The sequence below is a fragment of the Tympanuchus pallidicinctus genome, unplaced genomic scaffold, assembly GCF_026119805.1.
Source record: "Tympanuchus pallidicinctus isolate F22 unplaced genomic scaffold, pur_lepc_1.0 scaffold46, whole genome shotgun sequence".
Lineage (NCBI taxonomy): Eukaryota > Metazoa > Chordata > Aves > Galliformes > Phasianidae > Tympanuchus > Tympanuchus pallidicinctus.
Window position 1 is genome coordinate 1,451,972 of NW_026294765.1, and position 21,065 is coordinate 1,473,036.

Sequence of the window (21,065 nt, forward strand, 5' to 3'; positions counted from 1 at the left end):
CAAAGATGCTGAGAAGGATGAACTTCCCACCTCATATTTCGAAAAACATTTTATTTACAGTACTGTACATCTCCACCCCTGAGCTAGTGATTTCTTCCTCTGCCTGAGACCCAGCAAGCAGAATTTGAACACATTCCTGGCAAGGGACACAGGTGACAGCCAAGCCAGCTCTGGAGCTGGCAGCAGTAGCACAGACATCTTACGTCAGGGTGAGGATTGCAGAAAGCCAACCCCACCTAATCCCTGATCCCACACTGCAGCCCTCTCCAGATCCTTGGCTGGGACACAGGCAGTAGCAGCAAATAGCACAGACTCACCCCTAACTCCAGCAGCCCCCCACAGCTGCTCCTGCACTCCTCCAGCAGTCCCACTTTGCCCCCAGCATCTCCATTTTGTTCCTGTGTGTTTTGCTGGGCTGACAGCTGTTCCCCCATGAGCTGCAGGACAGCAGAGCTTTGTGGGCCAGTGCCTACCATCACCTCTAGGCAGCCGAAGTCCAGAGGTGGTCCAAGGCTCCACTGGCTGCTGGGGCTCAGCTGAAGAAATAGGTGGAGTCTATTACTTTGTTCAGGTTGAATTCCCCTGTGAGAAGCAAGATAGATTACAGTCAGAGCAGGGCCTGATGGAGATGGGGGCAACTGGGAGAGAATTCGCCTAAGCCTTTATTTGCTTCCTGCACAGAACTACTTGGGCTCAGGCTCTGCTGCAGGGATCTCAGAGGTCTTTCAGGGACTGATATCCATGCAGATTTATCTGGGATATCTGGGGCAGTGGTAGGAACAGTGAGACAGATAACAGCAGCAGGGAAGGAAGAGGAGACGGCATGGCTCCAGTACAAACCACCGCTGCCTCTGGGACAGACCGCAACAGCTGCTCAGTGGCAAAGGCCAGCACTTAGCTGGGCTGCTTTATTTTGCAAAGGCAGAACAAAGGTTAGCCAGATGGTCTGGCAGAGGCATAGCCAAGAGATTAGGAGGAGTCAAGCTAACTAACTGCCTTAATCCCATTGCATGTATATCATCTAGATCCTGCTAATTACGATACTGAGTCTCAGTCCCAGCTCCAGGCAAATGTTTCGTGGTTGGAAACAGATGGGCAAAGAGCAGCAAGATGGGACAGCATGAGCTGGGTCAATCTAGGGGAAATCTCAGAGGCAAAGCTCTGGGGAAGGCAGGGGCCATTTGCAGGGATGTTACACTTCAGGAGCTGTCTACATGAGCTCAGAGATTTTGGGGACCATTCCCTACCTCTCTCCCTCATTTCCAAACTTCCTCTGAGCTTTGCAGTTCCCATCCTGTGCTCCTACCTGTTTTGGGAACGTTTGACAGCTGCTCCATCAGCTTCTTCTGCCAAAGGGCTCTGCTCTCTCTGTCAGGGCTGCATGAACCAGATGGAAAGCCAGTGAGAAGGGGAGGTCTGGGAGAAGGCTCTCCCTCCTCCACTCCCCAGCGTGGCATCTTGACAACAGGATTCAGCTCTTCCAAAGCACTGCACACCCCATGGCAGCAGGAGCCCAGCCCCAAACACAGGCACTTCAGATCTGAGGATGTCTGCTTTCATTTGGTTCTGGTGGTGATAAACGAGGTTTGCACACTTGGCCCAAAGCAGTGCTCATCATCACCACTCCTTATTGCCTTGTTCAGTGTGGGAACCAAGGCACATCATGGCCCACCCCAGGCCCACAGAAAGTTACAAGCACTGACTTCTACTTCAGTTCTGCAGCAAAAGGATGCAGATATACCTTGTGTTCCATGCTGAGATTTAAGGCAACTCAGGTGTCAGCTGAGAAGGAAGCAGAGCTTCCCTTGAGAACAACCCCCAGGCAGATGACATAACCTGGGAGCAGCAGGCACAGCAACCCTGGGGTGGGGAATCAGCATGGGTAGGAGAGTGAGGGCTGGATGCAAGCAATACCTGCAGTAATTCTTCAGCATGAATTTGGACAGATCCTCCAGGATCTTCTGGCTGTGCAGAGCCACGAACTGCTGCCGACAGATCTGATCCAGGGAGCAATGGTGAGTTGCAGGTTAACAGGCATTTTCCCCTCTTTCCCCTCAGTGCTTCTCAGCCAAGTCAGAGGTAAGAGGAGGGAAAGCAGTGGGCAAGAGTGAGAAGGGGGGGAAAACTATCAGACAAATCTGAAAGGAGTTGCGTGGGAAGCAGAAGCTGACCCCCATTTATCAATCCATTGCACAGCAGCCCTGCAGCACTTCCAGAGAGCCCAGGGCAAGAGAGAGGCACTGACTCTGCTTCATGCAGTTTAGAGCTGAATCTGCCCTGCACCCAGCTGAAGGCTGTGAGGAGGGGGGGCTGCAGCACCAGGAAATCATCTGCAACCACCAGTAAGCATCCCAGGTTCACCATGCTTGGGTAAATAAAACAGACTATGGAGCAAAGCCCGGGGGAGGGAAGGGCTGGCAAGTGCCCAGAGGACAGATCAGCAAGATCACTGCTCACAAAGGATTTGGAAGGAGACTTTTACCTTGTTCATGATGTCCACAGTGAGTGCATGAGTCCAGTAGCAATCATGGACTGAGACAAAGGTCAGACCCTGCCTGAGAGGCAGCAGAAAGGGCCATGAAGTAGTGCTGAGAGCTCCAGCTCTCTGCAGTGACGCCCTGCTGATGATCTCTCAGCAGAGCCCAGGCAAGAACCCTGCTCCCTACCTGAAGCAATGCAGAGCCGTGAGCATCATGTGGGTTGAGTCCAGGGAATGGATGAAGTTGGGTGGGAAGGCATTTTTCTGCTTCACTGTATCAGGCTTCCTGCAGCACAGAATGGGACAGGGGAGGAGCTGGGGCACGCTCAGGGCTCAGGATGTGAGCCAGGGCAGAGCCAGCCAAGATTTGGGGTGATGGGGCAGCCCTGATGGGCCCCAGCTCCTCCAGCTGACTTTCCATGGCTCAGAGGAATATCAGGAACTTTGGAACAATTTGGCAGGTTCCACTGATGGGAAGGTTTTATCCCCAGAGCACAGACTGAGGCAGCAGAAGCTCAGTGAAAACCACGGGTTCATACTTACTGGTTGTTGTTGCTGGAGTTTTTCACACTCAAGTTCTGCATGCTGCAAGTCAACTGCAGGGGGAGAGAAAGGAGATCAGCATGGGAGGGGATCATGCCAACAAGGTATTCCACGCTCTGCAGGAAACATTTTTCCTAGATGGGGATGTTGGCAAGGCATTCCAGTCACTGTGGCAGCTGCCATTTCCCAGTGGCACTTTGCCTGCTTCCCCTCCAAAGGATGCTGGCAAGCATCCTTCACCCCTTCCTAAGGAGATGCTGATTCACTCCTGCAGGGGCTGAGAAGAGATTTCCTGGAGGTGGGAGGCACCTGCCCGCTCCATCCCTACATGGCCAACGTGAGGTTGCAGGAGAGTGGCTGTGAGGATGGGATGAGACAGGATGGGGAGCCGTGAGTCAGTGCAGCAGCGTGTGGGAGGCGAGAGCAGCGAGACTGAATCACGCGAGCCCCGAGGAGGGCTGCTCAATGCAGAGAATGGGTCTGTGCCCCAGCTGCCTGAGTGGGATGGGAGCAGCAGATTCCTCAGCAGCACGCCCACACTCTCCAGTCTCTGTGATGAGGCTGGAGGATGTGCCTGCACACACGAATCCTATCTTCTCTGCGAGTTCACCTGCAGGCGATGCAAACTGGCCGGCCTTGTGCTGACTGCCTCGAGGTCTGCTGCGCTTTGCCCTGCTCCTCACACCTGGGTGGATGAATACCTTCGTCCCACCACCATATACTCACCACAGTGGGCTTGATCCGATAGTAGGGCTGCACGATGGGGAGACCCAGCGGGGTGACCCACTCCACTGTCCGTCCTGACTGTGCAATGAGCTTGGCGCTCTCCGTCAGCCAGTTCTTGGGCAGAGGGAAGCAGGGAAGAAAGTAGCTGACGTTAGAACACACACAGCTGGACAGACCTCATCCCCTCCCAGCTGGACAGACCTCATCCCCTCCCAGCACAAGTCCAAATTCCTGCCAGACTGAGTGTAGCTCTTATGGGAGAGCCTGGTCCATCACTAGGCACAACCCCACACCTCTGGGATTCTCTTTGGGTCAGGACCCCATGGAGCTCCTTCCTTCTCTTGTCTTTGTATGGGTGGACAAGGGAAGAAGAAAGGGGAAAGAGAGGAGGCACCTTACCTGGATATCTCGAGTCGCTGAGAACATCTCCTTGATGCCATTAAACACCTGCCTTACGAGGTAGTGAGATGCCTCCCATAGGTACTCCTGCACAGACCAGAGGCAGAGTGAGCGGGAGGCAAAGGGGCAGCAAAAGATGCAAAGCAAAGTAATGAGAGTTAGGGTAAGCTAACAGAGCAACTCCCATCTCAGTGGCTACAAGAAATGGTAGCAGGTTTCCAAGAGCTCTGCTGGAGACAAGGGGCCCACTTCCATAGGCAGCCAGCTCTCCCCCAGAGCCCCTCCTGCAGGAATAGGAGGTTCAGTTCTGCACATCCTTTGCCAGCTAAGATTTGGGAAAATAAGGAGAGGGCAAGGAAGGAGGGAATCCCACAGCTCTGGGTAGTCCAGGTACCCCTCCCAGCAGGGACTGAGTCGAGGAAAACACTGCTGGGAGGCTGTGGCATGCCTCTTACCTCAGGGAACTCAATCTCCTTCAGACGTTTCTCCATCTGCAGCCTCCCCCCATAACGTGTGACGCCGTAAACCACCGTCATCACCGTCTGCTTCACCACCTTGCGGCCAATGAACCCTTCCAGCACCTGGGCAATTCTCAACCCTTCTTCAGCATCCTTCTTCCGAAACTCCTCCACCTTAGGAACAGAGTGGGAGTGGGAGTCAGAACCACAGCAGTGTGCTGGCCCAAGTCCCCTGCGTGGCTTGAGGTGTTCGAAGGACCTTGTGAGGACCCCCCCCCTCCCCTCCAAGCTGCGTGCTGCCTTGCCTGAACTCCCATCACAACCTCAATGGCCCACCTTCACCTGCCCTGAGTAACAGATCACCTGCAGAAAGAACACAGAGGCACCTGGATCTCACAGGAACCAGGGCCTTTCACTGCTGGGTGGTGCCAGGCATCACAAAGACACGGTGCTGCCACTGCAGCTCAGGACTTGGGTTCTCCTGCCTCTGCCACCCTGAGAGAAATCACTCACCCCATGCATGCCCCTCTTGGCCACTGGTGTGCTGCTGCCCTGTGAAACATGTGGATTTCCAGAAGGGAGAGACAGCTGAGTCTGGCTGGGCTCAGCACAGTTCCCAGCAAGCTCATTTCTCATCACGTCTTGCCAAGAAAACTGACATCTTGGCATCAGTGCCAAGGGCTGAATCCCTCCCTGCTCCCTCCTACCCAGCTCAAAAGAAGAAAACCATATAACCTGCAGGCCAGACAGCTGCTAACAAGAGATGAGGAACACTCTACACTCGATTTAAGTCAGAACTGACAGGAGCTGAAATCCCACAGGACTTCTCAGGACAGATCTCCAGCCAGATCCCATTCCAGCTGATACAACGATCCCCGTTTGGGGATGGGGAGATCCTGCCTCCAGTCAGCCCACATTCTGTCAGCTTTCTGTATGCTGTTCTCATCACAAACCTTTCCCTCTGGACTCCATGCGACGAGCAGGGTCCAAAAGGACATTTTCCCACCTCCCCATCACACCTCACCTGCTGGGCCACCGCACTGTAGACATCCTGAGGGACACTGCAAGGCATCAGATTGACAGAGATTGCACCTATAAGGTCCCGGCCAAGCGCTGCGTAGTGCTGCAGACCATTGCAAGAGCCATCCTGCGTGTGGGAAGAGAGCAGGGTGGAAGCAAGGCGTTAACACAGGGATAAAAGAAAATGGAAAACCATGGAAGTACGACATCTGGCTCTAAAAGGGCTACTGCCATTTTCTTCCCAACTCTTTGGGCAGGTTTGCAGCTGATCTCCAAGCAGTGGCCAGGTTTATAACAGCTTCCATTTCACTTCCAACCATCTTGCTCCTGTCTGGGTCTCATCGTTATCTGCTGTTGTCTATGGAGTTGTAGAAAAACCACAGAAACTCACAACACTCTGCCTTCCCACCCATAAATTTTCTAAGAGAGAGCACCAGGGACACAATAAAATACAGAAAATTTGAAGAAAACCAAACGTGTCTGGGATGCTAAAAGTGGTCCCACAAGCTGACAGTCAAAACAGACCTTGGAAAACCCAGGAACAGGACTGGAGTCAGGCAGAGACAAGCTGAAGAACCTTCTGCAAGCCTTCAGCTGACTCCAAAGTTCCAGCCATGCTGCCTCTACATCCTTTTGACAGGAGAGAAATCCAGCTCCCACCCAAACCTTCCGAAAGCTGCAGTCAGACACACAGATCAATTTGTCAAAGCAGCTGGCCTGATAGCCCACCAGGGACCAAGATCAGCCAGGATGAGACAAACAGGACCTGAATGACAGCACAGGAATGTCCTGCTGCCCCCAGGCAGCACCAGCAGAAACACTTCTCACAGAAGCCACGCTGCTGCTTAAGATTGCCCCTGTATCCCCTGTTCTCAGCCTCTGCCTGAGCAAAGGCAGCCTGCAGCTGCTGGTAGGATCAGCTCTCATCCCTCCTCCTCCTTCCCCACACTGCAGTGCAGCGAGCTGGAGAACTGACAGTGCTTGGGCAGCCCTGCTACTGCAGAAGAGCTGTCTCTATTAGCCAAGCACTGATGACTCAGGTGGAAACAGACTCCTGTGCCCTCCAGAAAAAGTCAATGCTTGAATTCTATTAACTGCACCCTCCACACACCCCCAGCTGCTCTCTTGATCTCCTGTTGTCATAACAGCATCATCAGAGCCCTTCAGCTGAGACAGTCTCACGTACATTACAGACTACTCCTCCTGGCAGAATACATCCTCATTCTCCCCCTGCACACTTCGTTAGGGCCATCAGATCTTCTAACGAGATAAATATGTAAACCCCTCTCATCAGAAGAAGAATTAATCTCTGTCTCCCATGTAGCAGGGGGATTTATCAGGGCACCAGATGCAGGAGGCTGCCACCCATTCCCATATTTATTCTCAGAGGTCCACACCTCCCATCTTTTGCTCCTGCAGAGCAGCTTGCCTCCAGCCATATCCCAAAAGGCTCCCAATCCCCATCCCACAGCTGGATAAGAGAGGACTGGCCTGGTTCCCACTCTGCAGGCCTTTGGCTGAAGGCAAGCAAAGCAGCACTGAACTGCATTGGTTCATTCATGGCTGCATGTAACAGCCAGTCACTGGGGTTTCCAAATCAAAATACCTGTAGGCTGTGCTTCTTAGGAAAGCCTAACAAATAATACAGCTGTATGCTTCTGCTCTGCCCTGAGCTCCCTGCCCTGTCCACTCTCCTCCTTGCTCAGCCACCCAGGCTGTGCAAATCTGCCAGGCACCCACCTGGTGAACTGGGAAATGAGAGATGAAGGCTGCTGGATTTGGTGACCTCGAGGCTTTGGCAATTTCCATGCAGCATGCCAAGACTTGCCAGGGTTCGTCAGTGTTCATCCACCACTTCCTGCCCTGGGAACAGCAAAGCACACAGTAGCAGGAGGAGGCAGCAGGTGAGTTCCTGGGCTCTTAGGAACATTGGGCAAGGCACCTCCTCTCACCATGCCTCCACCTCCCCCAACACTGCACTGTGTTTTCAGACAGAAATTTGGTCATCAGGAAACTCTGCAACGCTTCTGCTTTGCTTTTTCCCCTTAAAGCACTATCTTTCAGGATGTTGCTTATTCAAAGCTAATCAGATTTCCATTATATTTTACTCCCTAGAAGCTATGCTAAAGAAAAGGAACACTTAAGGCCTCCTTTGAAATTAAAGAAAACATTGATGCCTCTCAGCTGTTTGGAACAACTCCTACTTGAGCTCAAACAGGGTTGAACTTCCCTGCTTTTTCGTTAATCAGTTCAGCTGGGAGACTCCCAATCTGCTCAGGGTTGGCTGCAGCTCAAGCATCTCCCTGGTGACTCTGAGTCCCACGCACCGTGAGCGGGTGGTCAGCAGAGTCCAGGATCTCCTCCATGATTTCATTGGCATAATCCAACCGCTCCTGCAAGGCATTCTTCTTCTTCAGCCCTGTGAGGTTAATGAGGTGGATCTTCAGCCAGTCGAGGCCCTTTGGCCCCAGAGGCCTTCCCTCTGCAAAGAGCAGGATGGCACGAGTGACGTCGTTACCCAAGTGATTGAAATAAGGTGGGCAAGGGTAAGTCCTGCCACGGAAATCCATGTTGTGAGGAAACCAAAACACTTTGTCCCTGACATAGTTGGCAATGGAGAGCTTATAGAGCGCATCCATGCGTAAACTGTGCATCTCAGCTGCCTTCTTCTTGCACAGCAACAACTCGTGCTTCTGGGACTTGTGCAAGGCAGAAGAATTGTTGGGAGAGACAGGAGGTTTGGGGGCCTCGGAGACAGGTGGTGGGATGTCCAGCTTCTCGTTGCCTTTGTCATTGAAGATGGAGATGATGATATCCAACACTGGCTGGTTGATCTTCCAAGCACAGTTGCCCAGCTGGTTCAAGGCATCCAGCACAGGGTGGAGGTTTGCCTGGGGACACTGATCCAGGAGCTGCTGGTGCTGGATGGCCCCATCCACGTAACGCATCAGTTTGGTGTCACTCAGGACAAAGGCACCAAAGTGTGGGGAGGTCCAGGGGACAGGAGGGCACAGCATGGGTATGGCAGAGGAGTTAAAGGTCAGCACGGCCTCTGCAGCGTCTGACACAATCTGGGAGAAAATGGGATGGGGCTTTATCAGCCCAACCTGGAGGGGAGAACCAGAGAAGTGAAGGTCAGCAGTAGAAGAGTCGGGGGGAAGCCTGGAAGAACACATGGTCAAGTCCCTAACTGTGTGACAATCACACTAATCACCCTGTTTGTACAGAACCAGGTGTTCCTTAAGAAAGAAAGGCAAGGCGAAGGGAAAAGGGTCCTGCAAGAACTCAGTTAGCATGAAGAAGTGATGTGCAATGTCCCAAAGCCCCCGGGGATGAGACTTACCTGCCAGCTGCTGCGGAAGGAGTAGATGTGGTAGAGGACAGGGATAAGCTTGGATGGCAGGCGAGGGTTAAGGGTGTTCCTGGGCACCTTGACAGCGTGCACCAGGACCTCCAGCAAGTACATTCCCAGGCGCATCAGGAGCACATATGGCCAGCTGCAGTCCTTTAAGTTCAGGGAAGGCCCATAGCCTGCTTCTGCCACCAGCTTCTCCCAGTACTCACGTGGCAAGAACTCACTAGGCTGGGAGAGGAAAAATCAGGTCAGGTTGATCTCTGTACCTGGAGCATGGCTCTGAGAAGGACCCTCTTGCCTCCGTGCATCCCTGCCTGATAGTTCTTATATGGCCTCTGCAGCATCAGAATCTGGACTTTGAGCATGTGAGGATGCACAAACCATCCAACCCCACCTCCACTCTGAAACCCACGGGCTCCAAGAGAACCCCTCTCCAAGGAGAGCCTACCTGGGTATCCTTTGCCAGCAGGTGAATGTAGTTCTCATAGATCTCCTGCACCTTCTCGAGCTGGCCACTGTGCAGCTTCCTCTGGGTGAGGTATCTGTTGTAGACTTTAGAGCCCAGCTCCCTGGCTAAGACAGCCAGGGATTCTCCTTGTGGAGAAAGGCTGTTGAGAGTCTGAGAAAGGGGAAGGCAAAGAGGGACTTAAGGAAAGAGGAAGAGAAAAACGGAGCAGAAAGACAAAGCAGGAGTTAAAGTTCCTGTTGGGGAACACAGAAAGATGCTGATTCCCATGATGCTGAGCAGGTGAGGAAGGAAACGTGGCCAGAACAGAGGAGAGCTTCTCTGTCTGCTCAGCACAGGGTGCAGACAGGGCCTGTACCTAAAAACCTGGGTAAACCTTGAGATTCATGCTCTGTTTCTGCACTGTGGTGGCCCTAAGGTTGCCCAGGAGGCCCCATTCCTAAATCTCACTGGGGTCGGGGCAGGGTCTTACCTGCATCATGATGTCCACATACTCCTCATCAGGCAGCAGACACAGGTAGGGGTAGAGAACGCTGTGCCCTGACGTTGCCTTGACCTGGGACATGCTGTGCTTTGACTTCTGCAGGGCCTGGAGGATGGCATCACGCCACTGAGAACGAAGGCCGGCCAACTGCTGGCGCTGCACAAGAAATGGAAGCAAAACAGTCACACTGTGGTGAGTGCATCACCAGGAAACCCTCCCACTTTAAGGGTACAACCCTGCAGGTCTTCCCCACAGAAACCCTGCAGACTGAAGTGCCCTCCACCTCTTCAGACACCCTGATATTTACTGCTTTGATGGCTTGTGGAGTCAGAGGTTTGGTTGACTCCACTGACTCGATGGTTATGGTGCTGTTCAGCTCCATCTCCAGCTGCTGCTGGAAGCGCTCCCGCAGCTCCTGCACAGAGAAATCCAGCTTGGGATACGACACCATCTTCTTCTGCAAGAAGAGTGAGGCAGTAAGTACCAAAAGCCAGAGGAAAGGAAGCTATTACAGTCCTGTGCTGGACCTGAATGCATCCTGAAGACATCTGTGAATACATCTGGCCAGCTGCAACAACTCCCCACGCAGCAGAAATATCTGTGAGTTCAGTGGCTTACCTCAGAGTAGAAGTTCTTGAGCAGAGCAGCCTTGCAGATCTCAGGTTTGGGTGGAGGAGGCAGCTGGTAGTCAGGCTGGATAATCCTGATGGCCTTCAGCACCTTCTCCTTCTCATCTCCCTCAAAAAGGCATTTTTGGAAGAGCTCATCCACATGGAAGCCATCTTTCTTCAGGTGTTGCACACACCTGAGGGGAGGCAGATGAGACAGGATTGTGTGCACATGGACAGGAACCAGCATACAATGAGGCAAGGAGTAGTTTACAAACAGAAGACTAAGCGTGGAGAAAGCATGTTGATGCTCCCTCCTCAGGATCCAAGGGCCTTGTCTGTATCAGGCTGCTCCTACCTCACTTTTGCCCTAAACAAAGTCACTTGGGCCCACATGAGACACAGCACAGGACAAGTCTTGTAGCAACTTGAACCTCATTGAGCTGATGCCTGCCCAGAACCAGATAGGAGGGAGAGTGCTGCAGCAATGGGAAACCTGCAGCACACCAGCTCTCCCTGCCTGCCACATGCAGCCAGACACCAGCAAACAGATCTCCAGGCTGCAGGAGCTGCTGGGGTGGGAGCTGCCTCCAGAGTACAGCCTGTCCTTGGCAAGGTCACCAGCCTCAGGTTACAGCCGTCAGTCATCCACCTCCTCCAGCCCACAGTGCTGCTGAACAGGCAGCTTTCACCTTCACACATGGATGAGGAGGCTGATCTCTACTGCCTTTGTGAGGGGAAAAAAAAAAGGTGCTGCCTTGTTGCCTCCTCCGTCCTTAAATGCTCCTCCTATCCCCACTAGCCTGGTCCAGCACAAGGGAATGCAAGGTAATGGTCACAGCCTGGACAAAGGGGCAGTGAACAACTGCTGCCATGGGCAGACTGGCCCATCCTGACTTCAAATTGGGAGAGCACTCACAGACACAGCACCAGCAAACAGAAGGAGTTGTGTGAAAATGCACACACTCTGATGAGGCTTGGAGCTGGCAAATCTCTGCAGATGTGCTATAAATATTTGCCTCCTGACAATCCTACACGTTTACTGCTGTACTTATGCAACGCTCACACACCTAAGCAGGAAAAGCAACGCAAGTCTTTTCTACATCAGCTGACCTGAAAGTCATTCACTCAGAGGCTGGGATTTCACTGGCTACCTTCAGCCTTTCAGTTTGGGTCCGTGAAACCCATCTGAATCTCCTGGTCACACAGTGAAATGGGAGCCTACAAAAATCTGCTGTCTGGCTCATCCTGCCAGGAAATGCTGACTCCACCAGACTGGATGGAGGAATTAACCCTACTGGACACTGATGGAGAGCCAAACAGGACAAACATTCCCACCAGAATGGGTGCGGGACCAAGGGGCACCTGATTAGAGAGGGGCTGCTGGCAGCCCATTGGCAGCAGGTACAGCTTTGTCCAGAATTCAAGCTGTTTTCATCTACATCTCCCTTCTCCACAAGATCTTGGACAAACTCTTAAGCCGGGGTGGTGAAAACATTTCAAAGAGCCCTAACCAACCCCTTAATCTGGCCGTGAGAACCATGCCACAGCACCCAGACATGCACACAGCAAGGCAGGCTTTCCCTACCCTGAGCCAGTGCCTCCTGTCCCCAGTTCGTGCCCTCGTGGCACAGTGGAGCTGCAGAGATGTTGCCCAGAGCACGAGGCTGCCTGGGGGAAGAGAAGTGCATTACCTCCAGATGGCTTTGGTGGATGACTGGCTCTGTGTCATGCACTCCAGCAGTATTGCGTAGGAGTCCAGGTTGGGCCGCAGGCTGATGGACTCCAGCATGGATAGCAGATGGATGACACGGTGCAAGCAGCCCTGTGGATGAGAAGGGATGGAGGATGTGGAAACAGACACCAGCAGCACCAAATCACAGCTTCGCAGCCCTCTGCTCCTTCTCTGGTTGAGTCACATCCATACTACCCCACCCCTTTCCTCTCCTCAAAGCCAGCTCACAGGGATCAGTGGCCTCAGCCCAGCTCTGTCCATCTCAGCAAAAACTGCTGAAGGTAAATATGACAAACAGAGAAATCATACTGCAACTACTGATTCTACAAGCGTGGGGCTCTTCCACTTCAGCCAGCACACCTCCAGCCTTGCCTCTCAGAAAGCCTGGCACCAAAGGGCCAAGATCAACCGAGACAAGGGCAGCAGAAGGCCCCCAAAGCTCCATACCTTTCTTGCCCAGCCACGCATCACCACATTGTATGCATCAACATTCAAAAGCTTCCTTTTCATGGGGTTGCTGTGATACAGCAGGAGGAACTTCTCAGCCTCCTCTGGCTGCTGTAAGTACACGAAGCACTCCAGATTAGACTGGATGGTCTGCTGCATGATCTTGCGCTGGCTGCTCCTATCCTCATGCACACGTTGAAGCTTCTGTGCTTTCACATCTTGCTTCATTTCTTCCACCCTGGGCTTATGGCAGGTGTTGGCACTGCTGGGACCAGCATCACTCTGGTTTCTGGAAGTACTCGCTGTAGCCTTTGGACTCTTCTGGCTGTTCTTGGCTTTGATCTTTGTCTTTGCCTTTGCTTTCACCTTTGTCTTCACCTTGACTTTTGTTTTGACCTTGGGCTGGCCCTCTAGAGTCATCTGAGAGGCTGCAATAGACAGCTTCTTCTCCACCTTCAGCTGCCGGATGTACATTTCCTTCTTCAGCTTTTCTGTCCAGCTGCTGGACTGCCTGGGGACCACGTGCTCCACTGCTGTGTTTGCATCCACTGCTTTCTGCAGCAGGTCCTGCTGCCTGTTGCTCTGCAGCGGTGCCAGTTCCACTTTGTTGATTGTCACCTCTGGGATGTTACTGGTTTGGAGTTGCTTCACTCGAGCTTTCAGCACTGCCAGGAAACACAGCCAGGACAGAAACGAAGAGATGTGAGACGCAGCAAAAGTCTGGGTCCTACCCAGCACTTCACTTCTGGCAGAAACGTGCTCAGGAATGAGGTGATGAAGAAGGTCACACAAAGACTTTCTCCCTGCTTAACCAATCCACCCATCCCAGCAGCACTCAGCAACCAGCTGCTCTGACCACACCTTCCTGGGAACCACCTATCAACTGTGGTTTGCTCCAGCATCCAGGGGAACTGAATAATGTCACTGCAAGGGAAAAACCACCAGCTCATACCTTCATCGAGCCAGAACTCACTCTGGGTCAGTCTGCAGGGCCCTCCTAGGGCATGGGAACCACTTTTCTACAACCCCTTAAGACCACTTGCATTTGTACAGCAGCTCAATGCTCTCTGAAGGCCTTGGGACAGGACAGGCCTTGCTCAGGGAGGCCAACAACTCTGCCTCACATCCTTCAGCAGGTCACGAGCATTTCCAACCCCCTCCAATCCCAGGACACCGAATGAAGGAGAGCCCTGCAGCCCTTCTAGGAAACCCTGCTCACCTTCCAGCAGCTCCGTCCTCTCACAGATGGCGTTTCTCCTCGCCTTTTCCTTGGCGCTGGCCGAGGTGTAACACCTGAGGACGCTCCATGGGATCCCTGCAACAGAACAGGACGTTGAGAGGAGGCTCCCATCACCCCCACACCACAGCCGGACCCCCTCAGATCAGCGGGGCTCCTTCAGTACCACCAGCCTAGGCCCCGACCCGGCCCTAAGCAGCACCACCAGCATCCTCAAATCCCGATCTGCCTCGGCTGCACCCACCCGCCCCGCTCCTCTCCCCCAGCCCCATTCCCGGCCTCTCACCGCCGCTCCTCAGCCGGGCCGGGCCCAGCAGCGCCGCCCGCAGCCTCAGCAGCGCCATGCTGCCCCACTACGCCGCCATGCCGCGCCGCCCGCCCTCACTGCGCAGGCGCGGCGCGCAGCCTGACGGGAGCAGTACCTCCATTCCGCACTACAACTCCCACAACGCACCGCGGCAGCGCCGTTTTCCCTCTTCCCACCCCCCGCACCCCATTCCCCCCCCCCGTTCCCCCGCCTCGCACCCCCTGGCGGCCGCGGGCTGGGCGGTGCGAACTGACGGGGCGGGAGCGGAGCGGGGGCACGGCACAGCGCGGGACGGGCACGGAACGGGGTGAGCCCGGCTCGGTTCGCACACGGAGCGTTTCTGAGCCCGTGATGCTGCTCGGGGAGTATGGAGCAGACCTCGGGACTGTGCTGGGAGGGCTGCTCCGCGGTGCTGTGCGCACCCACAGGGAAACCGAGCCCTGAAGCGGGACCGGAGGATGAGGACAGCAGGGCGGAGAGCCCCCAAATCCTTCGGAAGCCTCCCAGAACTGGATCGAAAGCGAAGCGGACGCAGGGACAGCCGTCGGGTCCCCCCCCCCAAACTCGTACGGATTTATGAATGAGAGACCCCGCCCCTCTGCCCCGCCTCGCCCCGCCCATTCACCGCCGCTGCTGCCGCCCGCGCCGTCGGGGCCGCTCGCCGGTGGCCGCGGCCATGGCCCGGAGCCGCGCAGCGACTCGCTGTGCCCCACCGCCCTCCCGGCGGCCGCCGCCATGAGGCGCGGGGGTCCCGCCGCTCTCGCCGCCTGCCTCGCTGGGGCGCTCGCCGTGCTGGCGGGGCCGGGACCGGACAGCTCCGTTTGGGGCGGCCGGCGGCCCCCCCGCAGCTACGGGCATCTGGAAGGCGACGTGCGCTGCCGGCGGCTCTTCTCCGCCACCCGATTCTTCCTGAGCATCGACGGCGGCGGCGGAGTGGAGGGGACGCGCTGGAGGGAGCGGCCGGGCAGTGAGTGGGGTCGGGGCCGGGACGTGTGCCGGGACCGGGACCGGGACCGGGACCGCCCTCTCCTCAATGGGTCCCGGAGCCGAGCCTGACGGCGCGGCGGATCGGGGAGAGCCGGGTCCCGTTCTGCCGCTGTTTTCCAACCTCGCCGCGTTAGAGTGGGGTCAGGGTCTGCGCCGTATCCTCCATTGGCAGAGCCACGGGTCCCGCGGCCCGGAGTTGGTTGGAGACAGCCCTGTCCAAAGCCGCCGGACCCCGCTGCCCCGAGGGTTCAAGCTGGAACGGCTGCCGGTTCCTTCTCAGCCCAGAGTCAGCAGGTGAACTGACACCACTGACCTCCAGGAACAGGGGTTCACTTTGCCAACAGTGCCCAGTGTCAGTAGAGACCTAGGGGTCTCTCGTCCCCCCATCTGTTACCATCAGCAAATAACTATCTGCATTTGGGGTCATCCTCATCCAGAATGGACCTGGGGGATCCATACGCATCATTCCCATCAGTGTCTTGGGAAGGAGAAGGGCTGAGGAGGAAGAGGGCTGGAGAGGACTTAGGGGCGATGCTCCAGGGTCCATGAGTGGAGGGGAGCACAGGATATCCTATTGGCTGCAGGGCAGCCATGGTTCCTTGCAGTCAGAATTACTGGAGGCAATTTAGGAGCAGTGCAGGTCCCTGTGAGCTGCCTGAGGTCTGCACGGTTGTGCTCAGCCTAATAGAGTGCAAGCCCTGCAAGTAAGAATTCAGCTGGGACAGCACCAATGATGACGTGTGACCCAAAAGCACGGCCCATCTCTGTCTCACATCGGAGAGGATGCCACCCACCTATGGTGGGAAGGAGCCCGGCCCAACTGGGACAGCTGCTCGTGGAGAGCCCTGTTGTGGTACCAAGAGCTGCTGGGAGCCCAACCAGGCAAGCTGCCAGCTACCCCACGCCTTCCCTTGGCCGTGTGGCAATAGGGCCTGGCAGGCTCCAGGCTGTCACATCAGGCTCACTCTGGTTATTGGAGCTGCAGATAACCTGTGCCTGGGTTGGGCTTGGGTTCTGCTCCCCAGCTCTCCTGGCAGCCACCAGCCCAGCCCTACCAGTGGCTGGAGTAGGGCTTTTTATCCTCGTGCCCCACACCCAGCCCAGTGCTGGCCTGGAGCCCTATGAGGGGCTGAGGGCTGTTTCCTGATGTTCCTCCCTGGCCCCATCAGAGCCTGCATGGAGCTGAGCATTTCCCTGGGTACCCATCAGCAAAGCGTGGCTCTGCCCTACTAAGCACTGGGAATAGCAAAGTGGGGTTATTTTTAGAGAAGCAAAAGACCTTTGATATAAATAGCAGCAGCTCCAGACAGCGATAAACTGAGATGGATTTGCAGGCATTTTCTCAGCCTCTCCCCACTTGCCTGTTAATGGCTTTGCTGTGCTGGGACATGCTGGACCACAACACGTGTGCTGGTGGCTGGGCTGAACATCCCCCCTCGGTATCATCCTGTAGCACTCAGCACTGAGCTCTGCACAGCACTCAGCTTGTCCTTGTGCCATGTCCAGCCCCATCCTCTCCCAGCAGCATCACAGTGGCCCAGTGGATGCCTCAGCCTGCGGTGGGTGGGTGAAGTCTTGCAGAAGGTCTGCCGAGAGGCTGTGGCACTCTATGTGCTGTGAGCCACCCAGAGCCTCTGTGGGGCTCCCCACGTACAACAGGGATGGGGTCAGGCTGACAGCTCTGGTTGGTGCAGAGGAAGAGAGGGAGGAAGAATCCGGAGAGTTCCTGGCATTGCTCTGGGTGTTTCCATGCTAAAATCCACCTGGTCTGACCACATGCCTTTCCCATTAACGGCTCTGACCGAGATCCACGGGCTGGGTACACGCACCTTTAGTCGAGCACATGCTGTGGGGCCAAGCCCAGGGCTGCTGCATCCTGCAGTCCCCACCCAGGTCCCCATATCCATGCTGGTCCCAGCCAGGCAAGCAGCACTGGTGAGCACGGGCAGCACCCCCAGCAATGGGATGAGCGGTCTAAGAGCCGAGCTGGATCCCTGGGGCTTCACAGCATGTGTTGGGCAGAGGATCAGCTGCTGATTCAGGGAGAACAACCATGAAGTGAGCAGGGGGCAAAGGCTGACAGTTGGTTCCAGGCACGCGGAGCTGCAGCTTGGCTTCATTCCAGCAGAGCTCTGCTCCCAGGGGCAGCTGGGCACAAGGGAGGATGGGAATAAAGGGCAAACCCTCCTGGATGATGGGGTTCTCCCTCGAACACACAACCCTTGCTCCCCACCGTCCCTCCATTGGGACAGCATCCATCCATCCATCCATCCGTCCACCTCCCCAGCTCCTGCACCGGGTGAGGTTCCGCGGTGGCACTTTTTTGGGGTCGACGGTGCTGTCCCTGTGTGGTGACACCTTGTGGGCAGCGGGGGAAGGGTCCTTGCAGGAGGTGGCCCATCTCACAGCAGCGCTTCCCCGCCCCGCAGGCATCGTCGAGATCCGGTCTGTGCGTGTCGGCGTTGTGGCCATCCGGGCGGTGCACACCGGCTTCTACCTGGCCATGAACAAACGGGGGCAGCTCTACGGGTCGGTAGGTCAGGTTCCGCATCCCATGGCTGGCATTGGAGGTGCGGGGCGGAGCCAGAGCGGGGAGATCCTGCACCCACCGGGGCCGGCACCCATGCTTGCTCCCCCTACTCCCCATAGGGGACGGCACCCGCGGAGCCCTCACCCTGCTCACCCCCTTCCCTCCTCTGCCAGAAGGAGTTCAGCCCCAACTGCAAGTTCACGGAACGCATTGAGGAGAATGGCTACAACACCTACGCCTCGCTGCGCTGGCGGCACCGGGGCCGCCCCATGTTCCTCTCTCTCAATAGCAAAGGGAGGCCGCGGCGAGGGGGCAAGACGCGCCGGCAGCACCTCTCCACCCACTTCCTCCCTATGCTCGTCAGCTGAGCCCTGCAGTGTGGCTCCTGGACAGTCCTGTAGGAAAAGAAAAAATGGGGGGGGGGGGGGGGGAAAGGCTATTTTATATATGTACATATCTATATATTGCTATTTATTGCTTTGTTTTTCAACTGCGTGGTGGAGGATGGATGTGGATGGCAAAAGGTCCAGACTCAGCGTGCAGAGCCATGCTGGGGCTCTGCTCGGTGTCCCTGCACGTGTCCAACCTGAGGCACGCACCCACCGTGGATGGAGCTGATGCTGTGCTGGCTTCCTGCCCTGCTGACAGCATCTCTGCAAGGGGAGAGTGGCTGCAGGGCTGGGAGATGCTGGGGCTGTGTTTGATTGGTGTCTCGTGGAAATTAAAGCTGTGTTCGTGGCAAGGGGCAGCAAGCTGTGGCAGTGCGATGCTGGTGCTCGTGGGCTCCTTCAGCCTCGAGGTGCTGCCCTGGGTTGGGAGATACAGACCTTGGCATCCTCCCTTCTCTTCCCAGCCCACACCTGAGTGTGTGGGCAAGGACATTGCTCAGCCCCAAATCTAACCATAGGAAAAGGCAGCAAGTGGTGTTTCAGGGATGGAAAGGGAGGAAACGGCTGTGGGAGGGGAGAGCCCTGGATGTCAGGCTGCTGCGGGGTGAAGGTGCACGAGGTGAGATGAGGGAATGGCACAGCTGCATCCCGGATGAGCATCCCCTGTGGTTCTGAGGCTGTGGCCCCACTCTGCTCCCTTTCAGCAGACGGGGATGGAGCTGGGTACTGGGAGGTGATTCCGAGAGCATCACCGTGGCCAGAAATAGTGCTTGTTCCTCCCAGCCAGAGCACGTTCCTGCAGTGCCTGCTGAGCCTCACTGAGAGGCACCGCAGCGTGGCCACCGTGTCACATCACACAACCACCAAACTCGTTCCATTTCTCACCAAACCAGCTCCCAGGCAGGAGGGAGCAACCATTGCAGCAAATGCTGGGGACTGCAGTGGGCACCAGACTCCGACCCCAGGAGCTGCAGCACCCATCTGCCTCATTTCACCCATTTGAAGCCCAACTCGAGCATCTCACACGTGGGCACAAACTGCATCGGGACCCTTCCCTCCTGCCTCTGGGATCCCTCTGCCACCACCTGCTCCTGAGCCTGGGATTCCAGCAGCAGAAGCTCCTGGCTCGACCTCTGGCACAGGATGAGCTCTTACCCTGATCTACCAGTCCTGAGATAAACCCTTGTCCCAGAGGCATCCGCCTGCGAGATCAAAGCAGCTGCAGCCTGGTTGAGCTGGCAGAGCCAATGACAGAAACATTCCAGGGCAATGGCTCAGTGCCTCCTCACTGCCGGCCCCCGACAGCTCTGGCAAATGGCAGCTGATGTTTCCTCCAACAAACCTTCCCTTTTATTCTGAAACGGTTCAAGAAATGTCACACAACACCTTCCCCCTCCCATAGGGAGGTACAGCCCTTCTTAGGAAGCTCCGGGACCTGAGCAGTTCCACTCAGTGCTGGATCCTCATTGATTTGCTCTGTGGTTCTGCCACCGTGTGCCCATTCTGTGACACCAGCAGGGCAGAGTCCAGCTGTCCCTGCAGGGTCAGCAGCTCCTCCATGTCTCAGCCCCAGCCTTTTCCCCGCTGCGCTTCCATCAGCCACATCTGAGCTTCTGCTTTTGAGTCATCAAAGAGACAAACAAGTGCAAGAGCTTCAGGTAGGCGTTGGGACAGCTGGGTCACCAGCAGACTGCAGCACGGGGCAGGGGGAGCTGCCTGCAGCTGGCTGGGCTGCCCTTGGCAAAGCTGCCTCAGCTCTCGCTGTGCTCAGTGCCATCTGGAGCCAGCAGGAGAGGGGAAGTCCAGGACTGCATTTAGGTCAGACCCCAGAGCCCCCTGTGCTGCTTCCTGGCCTCAGAGACCACAGATATTCACTCAGCCCAGGATGCAACCCTAGGAGCATCAGAGACCACCATCAGCTTTACCCCAATGCATTTTGCCTTGCATTTGCCAGGAGCACACGACCAGCTGTGGATGTACAAAGCCTCCCATGCACGCATCCCACTCTCACTGCAGGGCTGCTTCCCACAGGTGGTCTGTGATGCTGCCTCACCTGAGCAATCCTACAAGGTGAGGAAGGCTGCAGCCTCCCCAGGAAACATCCCACAGCCACCAGGAGACCCAGTCCTCTGGATGTGCATCTGTCCCAGAACAGCACAGCTGTGGACAAGACCCACACATCATCACCTGATGCACGGTGTGCACAACACCTCCACCAGCACCAGGGAGATCCACTGCCTGCCTCAGATCCCTGCAGCAGAAGAGGCAGCAGCTCGCACCTCAAGCAGCCCAGTGCTGCTCACTGCTTCCTCTCTCCTGCCAGCACTGCAGGGTGACACACAGCCAGGAGCCTGCTTTGTGTCCCCACCTCCGCCCAGGTAGGTCACTGCCACCTCCACTCACATTCTTCTCATTCTCCAATGCACAAACTGTCAAACACACCCAGGTATTTCGTCTCTCTCTCCTTTTTTTTTTTTTTTTCTTTTTAATCAGCTGTATTTTAAGTAACTTTGAAATACATTTTATTCTTTTTTTTTTTCCCCCCTCTCTCCAAACTCTTTGTTTTTCCTGTCTATTATTTGATCACAATGAGATGGGGCTGCTCCTTGCACTGATGCACGCCCAGTCCTGATGTTAACAGTGGAAAAATCTGTTCAGAACTGCAACGGGGAGATGTAAAAAATACAAAAAGGAGCAGGCAAGTATGCTTTTTAGTTGCAATCCTGCAGCCAGCCCCTCAATAACCCACAGGCCTGCAATGCATGGAGGGGTGTTGGCCACGTTGAAGCCTGGAGCTCCCAGCATACCTGCACTCAGCATGCCAGGAGGGCTTGGACAAGCCCAGCCTGCCCTTGGGTTGAAACCAGGCTGCTCAGCACAGCAGTCTCTGGAGAC

General features: G+C 55.7%; 2 protein-coding genes across 6 annotated transcripts; one reads left to right on the forward strand and one right to left on the reverse strand.

Annotated features, from left to right (window-relative positions):
* Nucleotides 1–36: 36 nt before the first annotated feature.
* On the reverse strand, nt 37–14,357 carry POLRMT (RNA polymerase mitochondrial). The gene is made up of 21 exons (XM_052702612.1): nt 14,244–14,357; nt 13,940–14,035; nt 12,721–13,385; nt 12,233–12,363; nt 10,549–10,735; nt 10,238–10,387; nt 9,919–10,086; nt 9,429–9,599; nt 8,969–9,208; nt 7,953–8,732; nt 7,366–7,488; nt 5,630–5,752; nt 4,603–4,779; nt 4,148–4,234; nt 3,749–3,862; nt 3,023–3,075; nt 2,667–2,765; nt 2,483–2,555; nt 1,915–1,997; nt 1,307–1,377; nt 37–582 (listed from the first exon to the last, which is right to left on the reverse strand). Exons 1-21 carry the CDS (start codon nt 14,299–14,301, stop codon nt 533–535), a joined length of 3,699 nt encoding a protein of 1,232 aa, XP_052558572.1. The 5' UTR covers nt 14,302–14,357; the 3' UTR covers nt 37–532.
* Nucleotides 14,358–14,941: 584 nt separating this feature from the next.
* On the forward strand, nt 14,942–20,730 carry FGF22 (fibroblast growth factor 22). Of its 5 annotated transcripts, XM_052702617.1 has the most exons (3): nt 14,942–15,231; nt 17,681–17,784; nt 17,955–18,243. In XM_052702617.1, exons 1-3 carry the CDS (start codon nt 15,000–15,002, stop codon nt 18,147–18,149), a joined length of 531 nt encoding a protein of 176 aa, XP_052558577.1. In that variant the 5' UTR covers nt 14,942–14,999; the 3' UTR covers nt 18,150–18,243. The 5 variants fall into 5 exon arrangements, with proteins under 5 accessions (XP_052558577.1, XP_052558573.1, XP_052558574.1 ...); XM_052702613.1 differs by having other exon boundaries at nt 17,681–20,730; XM_052702614.1 differs by lacking the exon at nt 14,942–15,231 and having other exon boundaries at nt 15,247–17,784; nt 17,901–18,243.
* The last annotated feature ends 335 nt before the right edge of the window (nt 20,731–21,065 follow it).

What these genes read in the sequence shown, in the direction of transcription:
- POLRMT (XM_052702612.1), bottom strand. Translation starts at nt 14,301, where the DNA reads ATGGCGCTGCTGAGGCTGCGGGCGGCGCTGCTGGGCCCGGCCCGGCTG. An exon ending in TGCGTGGCTGGGCAAGAAAG is followed by an intron (nt 12,364 to 12,720) that starts GTATGGAGCTTT and finishes TCTCATCCACAG; the next exon opens with GGCTGCTTGCACCGTGTCAT. An exon ending in ATGTGGACATCATGATGCAG is followed by an intron (nt 9,600 to 9,918) that starts GTAAGACCCTGC and finishes CCCCTTTCTCAG; the next exon opens with ACTCTCAACAGCCTTTCTCC.
- FGF22 (XM_052702613.1), top strand. Translation starts at nt 15,000, where the DNA reads ATGAGGCGCGGGGGTCCCGCCGCTCTCGCCGCCTGCCTCGCTGGGGCG. An exon ending in CTGGAGGGAGCGGCCGGGCA is followed by an intron (nt 15,232 to 17,680) that starts GTGAGTGGGGTC and finishes CCCGCCCCGCAG; the next exon opens with GCATCGTCGAGATCCGGTCT.